The sequence below is a fragment of the Eleginops maclovinus genome, chromosome 7, assembly GCF_036324505.1.
Source record: "Eleginops maclovinus isolate JMC-PN-2008 ecotype Puerto Natales chromosome 7, JC_Emac_rtc_rv5, whole genome shotgun sequence".
Classification (NCBI taxonomy): Eukaryota; Metazoa; Chordata; class Actinopteri; order Perciformes; family Eleginopidae; genus Eleginops; species Eleginops maclovinus.
The window spans coordinates 24,818,147-24,831,336 of NC_086355.1; the positions used below are offsets into that span (position 1 = coordinate 24,818,147).

The 13,190-nt window shown below is 38.9% G+C and overlaps 1 protein-coding gene across 4 annotated transcripts in view; it reads left to right on the forward strand.

Annotated features, from left to right (window-relative positions):
- Positions 1-13,190, forward strand: part of LOC134867715 (inactive dipeptidyl peptidase 10-like) — a 679,335-nt gene that overhangs the window by 222,832 nt on the left and 443,313 nt on the right. For all 4 annotated transcript variants that reach the window (XR_010166171.1, XR_010166173.1, XR_010166172.1 and 1 more), the window contains exons 4-5: positions 3,762-3,856; positions 5,069-5,143. Coding sequence is in view for 1 of the 4 variants with exons in the window: in XM_063888497.1 (XP_063744567.1) it covers positions 3,762-3,856; positions 5,069-5,143 (170 nt within the window). In the remaining 3 variants the exon portion in view is untranslated. The remainder of the gene's footprint in view (positions 1-3,761; positions 3,857-5,068; positions 5,144-13,190) is intronic.

Genomic DNA, 13,190 nt, shown 5'->3' on the forward strand with positions numbered 1-13,190 from the left:
ATGTCATTGGCCATGTACCACAAGCACTTTATTTTTATATCATATTTCTTGCCAACCTATATGAATGACCATGATGACACATTGAGTGTTGCTGTGAGGAGCCTCGCAGTGCATCAGGAGTCTGCCTTCACCCTCTCAACCTGTTCCTGTCACATTTTACTCACTGTAGCCTCCAATGTGCAGTATAATGCCGATATAACGGCATCGTAAATATTAATAACGCAAGTGATTATTCATCTTTTATACAGGTATGAAACATTTTTCAGAGTTCCAACCAAGTCTAACCAGTATCAAAACACATTATTTTTCAACTTTTCATAACCTTTTCTTGCAACCTCTTCGCTCTGCTCTGTAAACAGACTTGCAGTTCAGTCATGGTTTTATTGAATATTTTATAGAATCCGCGCACATTATTTATTTTTGCTGACTTATCTTCACAGAAGCGTTCCTCTCACATGAATTGTTCAAGAACCTTTGAACATTTCAGTTGCAAATAAGTCATTTTCAATTTTTGCAATTTGTGGCTTTTTAATGATGTCATATGAGCAATGTATAAAATAAAAACATGGCTTTCAATCTGTTTTTTTTAGAGGTTTTAAAAAAAGACACCTGCAGTACAGTGACTATTACTTAATCCAGCATGTTAAACTGCAGAGTTAAGCGTGGCAGAATAAAACCAAGGCATTCCATTATTCATCGGGTTAGACGTAGGACATTACTTATACATAAGAGTCTTAGCTTGTTCTTTTCCAGCTACGAACATTGTATTATTTAAGGGGACAAGTGCAGTGCAGTGCGGAGACCTTTGCTGATGTATTAAAGATCACAGGAGCCGCTTCCTTTTTATCAGCTCCAAATACTCATTCCTCCCTCAAAGGCCTGCACTGATTCGGGGTTTAACACTGCTGGGTTTAACAGGAAAAATGATTTCAATACTTCAGAAATGACCTCATAGGTTTGGAGGGTGTTTTCTTTTCCAGGGACTTGGTTATTTCATCATAAATGGGATATTTCGACTTATTGCAACACAGCACATAAATGAATTGTTAAACGGTCTATAGATCATCAGATTCAGTTATGATCAGGCCGTATACTGTAAATCCAGGACAGCCATGGTAACCTGAATCTGTTTAAGCAGGTTATTTAACAGTTACATTTGAGTTACATAAGCTGAGTACGAGTTCAATTATACTTATTATAAGAAAGGTTTCTTGTTTTTTATATTGGCTATCAAACACTTAAATAATTGCACTTAATACATTTTTGCAATATAAATAATTTCTTAAATAAATTAAAGATAATTTTAAATTCTGACAGCTGATCATTTCTGAAATGTTTTATTTACATTTTGGAGAGGCAGAAAAAAAAATAGATGACGGCTGTGCTGGCTCGAATGTTTAATCGTCTTTTGTGTTATGTACATCACAAAGAATTAAACCTTTAAATTCTCCAGTTCCGGCGCCGCTCAAGTGGCAGCATTTTAAGTTCAGGCAGACAGAAGGAGAAAACCTCTTGAGGGTCTTTATTTCCCCCTTTTTCTTATATATCTCTGGTTAACTTTTTTTCAAAATATAACTTAAAGGTGGTAATGCAGCGCCCCGTTGATAACAGCAGGGGAAACTTGGTGGAACACGTTGTGTGAGTGTTTGACATGTGTTTCTGTGGGTGCAGAGCGCCATCACAGCCTGCAGCTGCAGAGGATTAAACAGAGTTCAGGAAGACAGCTGGGCTCCCTCCTAAACTGATTCATTACTAGATGAGTCCCAGCAGCATTGGATAACCCTAGAGACCCAGACATGACCCCTCACCCACACACAGACAGACCAACAGTACATTTTCTGTGGGCATTTTCAGACAATGTGATAATCCCTGGTTGAAATATTCAAGCACTCCCTACAATTGTGTTACCTGCTTCAGTTTCCTTTCTACAAACAATACATTTATATCTTTTTAACACAACATTAATGCTCTGAATTCACCATAAGCAAACGAAAGGCATAATGAGAACAGGTGTTGCCCCATTAATCCCAACTCCCATCTCTATCAACATGAGGGCTTATAAATAAACCAGAGGGAACAGAACCATCATTCCGAAAATAAATATGACTTTATTTTATTCTCCAAAAAAACAAAACAACACTACTTTTTTGTAAAATAACACTCTTTCACTTTCCTCTTACAGGGCGATTATTGGTTTGGTTTGTTTGTGTGTTTTGGGGAGGATTTCAGAAATTCTGCCTATCAGATTCCCATGAAACTTGGTGGCAGAGCAAAGCATGGTCTGAGGAAAAAGCCGTTGAACTATGGAGCAGGTCTGCTTTATATTTAAAAATATAACCAGTTATGAACTCTTTGTTACATTGATCCATGCGCACAGCATGGTGAATACACATCCAGGTTAGCTAAACTGGCCTCTGTTAACAGCCTATAGGAGCATCCATGGTTGTGTGTCTATTTTCCTTGTGAGTAACAGGGGCCTTGTCAGTAGTGTACCCCGCCTCGCCCCCAATGTGGATGTAGATGTAGTGTGGGAGAGAAACTCTCTCTGGAGGGAACACAGAGATTTTAGCTTTTGCAGACCATTTACATGCAGCAAAACCTATAGAACACACTACAGGAAAGGGGAAACCCAAAAATTGCATAATAGGGCCGCTTTAATGCTACCCAAATTGTGTTGCTTCTTCGTCCTGGCGATTTGAATTCTCCATCGCCAAAAAGTCTGTGTTCAATCATCTAAAAATCTGAGAGAAAAAGCTTTCGTTGTCCAACACAAAATCACAGGAAAGTGTCTTAGGTTATTGGCTCCAAATAACATACAAATGACAGCCATGCTGATTCACAGAAAACTACATTAAAACACAAACAATAAGTAAACAAGGAAAGGTGTGAAAAGCTGCATTGATAATGGACCGTGTTTTCATCCTTATGAATAATGCATTGGGAATAAAAGTGTTTTCCTTTAGGTGAATGTTCATTTTCCAATCTTAAGGAAAATACTAACATGTGAAAGCCAATAAGGGGAAACTTAATTATTGTGTGTTTCTGAGCATTAATTAAAGGGGCTGCTGGACCGGAGAGCTCTCGGATTACGTGCCTTGTGCTCCAGACAATACCGTCAGTTGTTGGTCATTAAATTGCCTCCAATGTCCATGTCAAATTACCTCAATTATTTTCACGTGTTTCAGCATATTGAGCATTACTAAAGTTAATAAGTACGAGAAAGACACATCTGCTCAGTATTTCTTTGTTCACGTGTATTTGTCTGCATGCTTTGAAATACAGTTTGTATTTGTGCCATTTTGTTGGTGGCAATCCCCCATTCTGTGACATTTAAGGCTACATTTCTGAACGTTTGGCTGTGACACAAAACAAACAAAGCCATCTCGTTCAATCGATGCGGCTCAGAACACAAGATGTTTTTCCTGGCGGTGCCACACACAGCTCTTCACATCAACACACAACACGCTGTGTTACCTAGAAGATAAAAGCGCAGGCCTTCCCTTTGTGTTTGTCTGGCAGTGAAATCTCACTTTTGATTCTCTCAGTTAATCAGTTAGTTGCACAAAGTTGAGCGCGTTTGCCTGTCAGATGCGTTGTGTCTGTTATTCAATTTGAGGGACGATGAGGCTCAGACAATGTTTGTTCTGTGGCGTCTTCACTTCTAAATACTGTCGGCTGCTGCAGGCTTTGTCTTTTTGAGGACAGCTTTCAAAATTCAATTTCAATGTTGTTTTTCTATATTTCCTTTGTTTCTATCACAGACTCAGAAGTCATCTACAGAAACAATGATGGCCACGTCATCAAGTTCAACATCCTGACCAACGAAACAGAGATTGTCCTGACAAACACGACATTTGTAAGTAGATTAGTTTGATGTACTTTATGTTGGATGATGACGTGTTATCAAGTTTTTAGTTTTATCAAGAAAAATAATAAAATGGCTTGAGTTGTAAAAAGATTTATGTGCTTTTATTTGCAGAAACAAGCTGAAAAAAGCAAATGACGTTAACTCCATCATTAAACACCATTTTAAATAAGATACACATTTATTCGCAGTTCTTTTTTAATAACCCATCACAATGAATCAAAGGAGCCATCATATGCTAATCATTTCTGACCATCTTTGTTAAGCCCTAAACAAAGATGTTTTATTTATAAGGAATTAGTGTTACCCATGCTCTTTGTTAACATGGTACAGTCCAATTGGGCACACCTGTAAGGACTGATTGAGCCTCTATAGCAGGGGTGTCCAAACTGTGGCCCAGGGGCCAAATGCATCCCATTGTCCATTTTGAATCGGCCCTCAGCTGATTCTAAAAGCATAATGGAATATTGCCCTCACCTGAAAATATATTACAAAAAGCCCAATTTTCAAATTAATTCAGTCAAGTCAAGCTGAAAACATTTTTTAATGAATCTTAGTTGCTAAAAAAAATGCCCAATAACTTTTTTACATACCAAACTTGAAATAAACCCTTCATATTTCCTCTTATCATAATTAATATGAGGCTTCTTTTTAAGGATTGTGCTGCCAACAAAATAAAGTAAACCCTATGAAGAGCTGTAATAGGCTGTTTTTTTTCATAAAGCATATTCAAGTATCAAGCATAATGTACCTACACTTGATTGATTTTGCTAACTTATAACTTAACTTATGAGGAAAAAGTCCTCTCCTCTAGTGGTAGCCCAGCCCTTTGTATGTTTTTCTGTATGTGGCCCTCAGTGATAAAAGTTTGGACACCCCTGGTCTACAGGCAGCGATATTCTTTTGCTCTGTTTGGCACTCACAAACAGTGAAGGAGAGGAACAGCAGGTTACTCTGGCACTTTGGAAACCATTTGGATGTTAATTAGGATTATATTAAAAATATTATTTAACCAAATCATTATTTTGACAAGTTACAAATGTTAAGTCATTTTCAGTGTGCGCACCTGCCGCAACGACTGTGTTTGAAAGTATTGTATCAAGTGAGCATTTGACCATATGCAAATAGTGATCCTGTCTTTGTCACAATGATTGACTTTGCACACAGTAAGTCTCTGTTTTATTTTTCTCTATTTTCTACTAGATTAATTTCAACGTGGCCAAGTACTCCGTCTCACCTGATCTGAAATATGTGCTCTTCGCCTATGATGTGAAACAGGTACGTATAAGAAAATAAATCATTCAGTATTTTCTACATTTCATAGTGAGTCTCCCCCCTCCTGCTGCGTACAGTACATGTAATATGTACCAGATGTGTTCTCCCTCAGTGGACCATGAATACATTCAGGGGGACTCTCTTCAGTCTTTCCCATGGTTTTCTCTCTGTTGGCCTCACCTGATAGACACTGTAGTTTTGCAGTGTAGTGTAAGTGGCTGCTAACTTTTGCAGCTGATAAACTACATGTTAAATTATATATTGACATAGTTCATTGTGAGTACAGCTTTGCCTGTTTCCTCTGCAGTCAGCTCTTATACGAGTTCTTCACTGACATAGCCTTCTGGCATGTATCCAGCGTGTGTTACTTTGAGGTGAAGCAGGTTTTCTGTACAAGATAATAGAAAGTCGATTACATCTGTGAGGTTCCATACAGTTTATACTAGGTTTGGTTCGTTTGTAAGCTTGTGTTTGGGGTACGCACATTTCATTTGCTACGAGATGTTTTGCACTGGAATGCCATGTATCGTTTATTTAAAAAATGGAAAGTGTTGTCTCCAAATGTACAACGCCACAGAACAAGTTTCTAAAAGTTTACCATCCATTACGCTGTGGAACAATCAGGAGAGACTTGTTTTGATATGTATTGCCAAGAACACACAGCTGAAGTAATGATGTTTGGCGATTAGACCTCGTTGTGAAGGAGTATCCTTCGGGAGGGGCAAACCGAGCCGATAACCCCCCCACCGGTGGAGGTGGTGGAAGCAGGAGGGGAATGATGGAGGTCGTCTGAAGAGGAGAGGAGTTTAAGCTTGTCGTGAACGCTGGATTCGGAGGAACGGGAGGTGGGACGGGTGGAGGAGGGCTGCGTCACCTGCAATGACAGCTGTCAGGAGGGGCGGGGGGGTGCAGATTTAAAAGGTTTGACGATGCGCTGTGATTGGCTGGTGGGAATAGAGAGGAAAGTGATTGGGAGGGGTAAGATGGAAATATGTGAAGGACAGGATATAAGAGACGGTCTTCCAGGTTGAACCTGAGCTGAGCTTCCTGTGGGTGATGTATCTGGACTACAGTGTAATATGGAGCCACAGAGAGAGAGATGAAGCTATAGAGAATATTTGGCTTCCACCCACTCTCCTCTGTTTATGATAACAAGAGAGAAATGGGTAGCTGTCAACTTCATTCTCTGGAAACGTTTTAATCAACTGATTCCCAAAACACACATCTTATAACACTGCAACATAGAAATACCTCTTTTGATCAATGTCATCGATCTTTATTGAGTCTAAGATGGTTCCAAAACATTTCAATATTTTACAGGATGAGACAAGAGAGGGGTTTTGAAATCAAAATATCCAGAAGGTATATTTTTTTCAAACCAAAGACCAATGCTAAGCAAAGTCTGGTTTAATTCCCAGCACATTCCTGGTAGCAGGTCATTATTCCTATTCGGTTTATTTCCACCTTTGCATTGTGAAGCCAATTTTCTATAATGTGATGATATTAATAGCTTGAAAACATCTTTCAACGAAAAATCTAATCTTTATACATTAGTAGGTTTGCATTTGCAGGTTGAGGTGTAAAAATATATATTCACACACAGTTACAAAGCAACAGTAATGTATCAGCGGCCTGGTTCCAGCCTTGTGAGTCACCACCATGCTCTCTCGATTTAAATAGAGATAGCACGTCTGTCCGCGGTTACCCTGGTGAAAAATAGCTGATCCAATCGGAGCAAGCTTTACAGTAGTGATGTCATTGCAGTGTACAGCTACACGGGCTGTTAGTCAAGCAACACACATATTAACTCTCCTAGCAACCTCTGCGTCAGAGTCCGCTGAACATGTCTATAACAGGACGTTGCTGTTACTGTTGTTAGGGTAAGAGGACAGTTTAGCATGATGCTACACTCGGTGAGGAGGGGTAAACAACATGAGGAATAAGTCGGATCGTCCGATTATGTCAGTTTATTCAGTTAAATTGATCTTGTTTTCAGAATCTCAGACTTTTACATTTCACTGGATTCAAGTATGCTTTTATTTTTTAAATGCCGCACTTTAGATTTTAGATGACCATGATAAGGTTACATGTTATATTATTTTATATGTTGCTCTTTGTTATAAATAAAAACATTTATGTAATAGATTTGTTATTTCTTATTGCTACATAACAGTTATCTTGCACATTTTATTGAACCAACTACATACAAACGGATCTTCTATCCATAAAGAAATATAAAATTATAGTTGGATCTTTGGGTCTTGATATTATTAGCAGCGAAAATGTAATGTTTGTGCAACTGTATACAATTAATCCTACAAATGTAGGTCAGAACCAGGGTGGGGGGGCTCGAAAATATTTCCAGTTACCCAAGGGGGGCCTGACTGAAAAAGTTTGGGAACCACTGAATTAAATGAGCTGCATTACAGTTTGCTTTTATTTTGAAAATGTCATGCTTGTGCCAAAACTGTAGTTTGGCACAAGCGGGAGTGTAAACATACACTGTATAAACTCACCTTTAAAAAATCGTATCTTCTCAAAGTAGAGAGAACATCTGGTGTCAGCCTTAAACCCTGTTGGACCATGTTGTACTGTTCTAAAAATACCTTCGGACATGTGCAGGACAAGGTATGATGTTTGACACCAGGTAGACAGGGTCTTAAGATGTGAGGTAATATCTAAAGCAGCCCGACTGACACAATACACAATGTGTATCTTACCTAATGGTGGGAAATAATATTCTTTTAACTTGTTCTTTAATTGGGGTCACATGGTATTTGTATAGCATTTTGCTCATTGAACAGTTTTGCTCATTCAACATACAATAAATTAGTAAATAAATAAGCAAAAACCAAAAAATAAGGAAAGATAAAGCAGTAGACGGTTTCTGTATTAAGGATAAAATACACAAAAAAGGTGGGAATATACAAAAGCCCAAGCTAAAGATGGTCGTCACTGTAAAATACATCACTTCCACCTTTTTCAAGTTACTTTAACTTATTTTTTTCCTGAAGTTTTCGGAAAAACAGATTTTTTCCATTTTAGATATTTCCTGTATCATGTCGTGCCAGTTGTTTATAGTTGGTGTTTCCGGTTTGAGCTTGTAATTGTCAGGATATAACACTCAATGATACAGAGAAAACCATGCTGAAAGAGAGCTAAATGGTAGATCTTCACAACCTAATCCTGTATACTGTAGATGGATCCTTATGAGAGCGTGAGTCAGGGGGGTCCTTAAGTTCTTTCGTGGCCTCTGTGAGCCTAACTTGTCACATTCATTCACTAATGGAGCAGCGGGGCGAGCTCCATCTATAATTAGCAGCTTTCTTAAAGAAAAGAGGAGATGCTAAAGGGGATATGCAAATTGGACCCTCCACTCTGAAAGGCACAAACTGAGAGGATTAGTGACAAGACGATTAATCAGAACTGATTTGCCTAGTTTGCAGTAAAGGGTTGGACTCACAAATTGGAGTAATAGCCACACGCCCCGTTTATATTTAGCACAAGATGGAGTTGAAGGAAGACTAAATTAGTGGCATCGGCCTAGTTCTAATCCGGCTTCCACAGATGTTTCCATTTCCAGAATTACAATAACTTCACAGGCTGGTGAAGTCATAATCGATGGTGGAAAGTAACTAAAGATATTTACTTGAGTATTGAAGTTAAGTACACATTTGAAGTAATTATACTTTACCCAAATATTTTCATTTTATACTACTTTATATTTCTAGTTTTATTTTGGAAGCCAATTTTGGACTTTTTACTGAACTACATTTATTTGAAAGATTTATTTAATTTATAAATTCTGATTTTGGCACCCAATACTGAGGAAAATCTATGACTATTTGGTATAGATCAAACCATCTAACTTTATATTTTTGTAACTAAAACCACGTTACTTTGCTAATACGTTGTTTGTTACAAATATTTCACAGTTTGAAGATGAATGTGAAGATTTGCAGCTTTTTCTTTAAAATATTTAAAAATATTAAGTGCTTTTACTCCTCATACTTTAGATACACATCCTAATCATACTCAAACACTAACCATTCTCGATGCAGTTCTTTTACGTGAAATGTAATATTTTTACAGTGTGGTAGTATTTTCACTCTCTTACTATCTAATCTGAATAGTTTTTCCATCACTGATCATATGTTAAACCCAGTGTGACTTGCGTGTTGATCTGGATTTAGTTGGACATGAAACTCGATCCACCTGAAACAAACTGCCTGACGACCTAACCTGGGCAGCCAATCACATTGAAACAAGACAATGAAAGTCCAGTCATGCATGCAGCTCTGTGAGGCTTTGAGCTCGAGATATATTCTTATCCATCATGAATTATTTCTTTCAAATTATTCTGAGGCACAGACAGGCTTTCCTGTTCTTGTAAAATATATGACATAGCTTATTAACGCCTAATGATACAAGCTTTTGCAGAGCTGTTTCTGCACATGCATTAATCAGGATCAATGCTGATGCATCAGGAATATTTGTCTGAAATTCCATCGAGGGACTGAAGTGAACGCCTATCTTCATCATGGATTTAATTTTTTAAAACTGGTCAGAGAGCAGACGTATGTTTAAAAATATAATTGAAAAGCTCAATCATATACAATTAGGATATAGAAAATAAAAAAAAGACAATCAGGGAGGTGTTTCTAACTCAGTAGCAGTCATGTATAGAAACAGTACGATATTACAGAAAGACTAAAACTGGTCATTTTTGTTAATTAAGTATACAGCCCCGGAAAAAAATAAGAGAACACTCCACGTTTTTCTTAAATCTTTACCTCTACATCAGCCATTTCAGTGTCCGTTGAATTCCAACACAGAGAAATGTTGTCAGCAGTTTACGTAATACAATGGAAAAAATGTTGTTTTAACTCAAAGACAAGAGAAACTGATAGTGCTGAAGTGGTCTCTTAATTTCTTCCTGAGCTGTAGGTCAGCTGTTTGTCCTTAATTCACCTCTTTTGTATCTGTTTTTAAGTTTCCATCAGTCTCTCTGCCTAGGAGGTACATTTTGTTTCTGTTTGCTGTTCTGTTGTTCAGCAGCATTTCTGAAAAAAGTACTGTCTTCGACCATCATGTAACTTGGTGGGGGGGGGCGTTATCCAAGTAATAGCCCATTAAATGTTGGAGCAGATCAGAATCACAGCGCTGATGGAAACAGCGGTAGTGGACGTTTACACTAACTCTGTTCCCTCTTTTCTCTTTTTTTATTTTGCCAGATTTTTATTTATTTATTTCAATGCCAATGAATAGGTTTCACTTATATGTCATGTGCCGAAGCACCAATTGACCCCAGGGTCTTTTTCTGCATGAAAACTGATCAAGTGGCCCTCCAGAGAGTTTTTTTCATTCGTCAGCCAGTATTGAGCTTGCCCAGAAAAACCGGGAGCAATGCTAATAGCCAAACGGGCATACAGTGCATTCGATCGGGGCATAATTCCAATGAAAGGAGATACATGTAAGTTACAGGCAACTCCTTTCATTTCCGTGTCAACACTCACTAGATATGAATTTCCATGGAATTATACAATCCAAAACATTCCTCCTTGAACAGAACTCCGGTGCATTCGATAATCGACTTGTGTGGACTTTCCTTGGAGACGAGCTGGAATGAGGGGCAGTTGGTGAGTCTTGGAAAACAGTTCTTTTTAATAAACTTTGGGTTTGCAAACTACGTTGTTGGTGCAGAGGTTTTGTGCTATTTCGAGCAATGTTGGTGGTTAAAAAATGCCGTTTTCGAAGCGTTCTGGCCACTGCCCCGATCGAATGCACTGTAAGCCATTTTAGCTATTAGCGTTGCTCCCGCTTTTTCCGGGCGAGCTCAATACTGTTTGATGAACGAAAAGAACTCTCTGGAGGGCTTACTTGATCAGTTTTCATGCAGAAAAAGACCCTGGGGTCAACTTTCACCGGACTATCCCTTTAAATTAGACTTGACCTAAGCGCTGTCTGTTATCACTTTCACCGCACAGTGAAATTGCAGCACTTCCTGTATGAATGAATGTAAATATCTTTATTGTCCACCTCGGTTGCCGGTGTGAGACAGAGCAGCAACCTTGAGCTTGACGCCTGTGTGATGAAGAGTAAGAACAGCGGTTATTCTGGGAAAATAAATGACTTTCTAATAAGTTCATCTCCGGTGCACTGAATAAAAAAAGTGTAATTGTGTTAAAATAAATGGTTTGTTTTGGTTCAGATATTAAAGTTCGGGTTGTTATAGTTTATGAAAAGTTATGAATAAATAACATTACACAATGTTCCAAATTTGTCACCACAAAACTGTTGACTGTTAGCAGAAATAATAAGCCTTGTGCTTCAACTGCCATCCAATCAAAGGTAAATAAAAACACCGTTCTGCTGGGGGGTGGTTTTAGTCTACCAGAATACATACAGAAAAGAAAAAAATCATGAGCGTTCATCAGCTGATTGTGTTTACAGAATGTAAAAGGGAATCAGCTCAGATAACAGTTTTTTAAGAAATGACAAAAGGAATACAACTAACATGTGTTTTCACTCAATATTTTGTAGGGGGGGGGGGCATGAGGGGGATGAGAGGGGCACATTTAATGCAGGAACAAGGTGATTGTAACATTTTTAGATTAGTATAAAGCAGAGTTCTGGAATCGAGTCATATGACCTGGACTCCAGTCAGACTTGAGTCATGACTTTGATGACGTTAGACTTCGACTTGGACTTTAACATCAGTGACTGCATTTGGACTTGGACTTGCCCCCTTTTGACTCGAAAAGACTTGCTACTTTCCCCAAACCCAAAGATTGAAAAGTATGTTGACATGGACAGCGCTATCTCTCTTTGCACCTTTGTGCATTTGTGTGCATAACGTGTGTGGCACGACATCCAATCAAATTAGATCCACGTTGTTTTGATCTGACAGCATCCAACCAATCAAAGTACTGGACAGCCAATGAGGCGGAACAAACTATAAGGCGCCAAGTAGGCAACAATGATACCACAGGTAGTTTCGTTTGGATTTAAAAACTTTGAGGTGGTCAACAAAAAAAGAACTGCAGTCTGAAAAACATGCAGGACGAAGATAACAGACGGAGACGAGACAACTTCCAACTTCGTTCAACATTTGAAGTTGAACAAAAAACGGTAAGTTTTGAATGAAAGCCAACACTAGCTTTTCGGCTAATTGCTAGCTAGCTACATATCAATGAGACTGTAAACGTCACCTTGGCTTACGAACACGCTAAACGGTATCTCCTGTGGGTTCATTAATGGATAAGTTCAATATGTTGCACTTTGAGCCTCCTTTCTGGGTCGTCTTGGATGAAATAGAAATGTTGACGATTGGTCCAGTCTCCAGCTTTTGGCTAATTTGGAATCACCCCCTGCTTAGTCCAGCAGTGGCTCAGTCAGTAGGGGCTTGGACTGGGAATCGTAGGGTCGCCGGTTCAAGTCCCCGAACAGACTTGAAATATGGAAAGTGGACTGCTACTTGGAGAGGTCCCAGTTCACCTCCTGGCCCTGCTGTGGTGCCCTTGAGCAAGGCACCGGACACCTCCAATCCCCCCCCTCCCCATTGCTCCCCGGGCGCTGCACGATAGCTGCCCACTGCTCCTAGTACTAGGATGGGTTAAATGCAGAGGACCAATTTCACTGTGTGTGCTCTGCTGTGTGCATGTATGTGACAATAAAGAGGGTTTCATCCTCCGGTTCTATCTATCTTCAGAATGGTTGGCTACAGGCATTCATAACATTGTCCTTAAAACAACCTTAAACATTCGTTTTCAAGGATGAGCAACTCACCGAGTGGTAAGTGGTGTTTGTAGTTGTTTAAAAAAAATATATCGGCGAAATATTTGGTTTCCATCCGTGTTATTTGCTATTGTTGAACTAGCTATGTTTTCAGATACCTCACTGAGTAGGCTATTAACTTCCGCTTGATATTTGGAATACAAAATGGCAAATTAAACACGACAGAAACTGTATTTCGCTAAGACACTCGTTTTGGAGCATCACCACTAACCAGTGACCACTCGGTGAGTTGCACATCTTTGAAAACGAACGT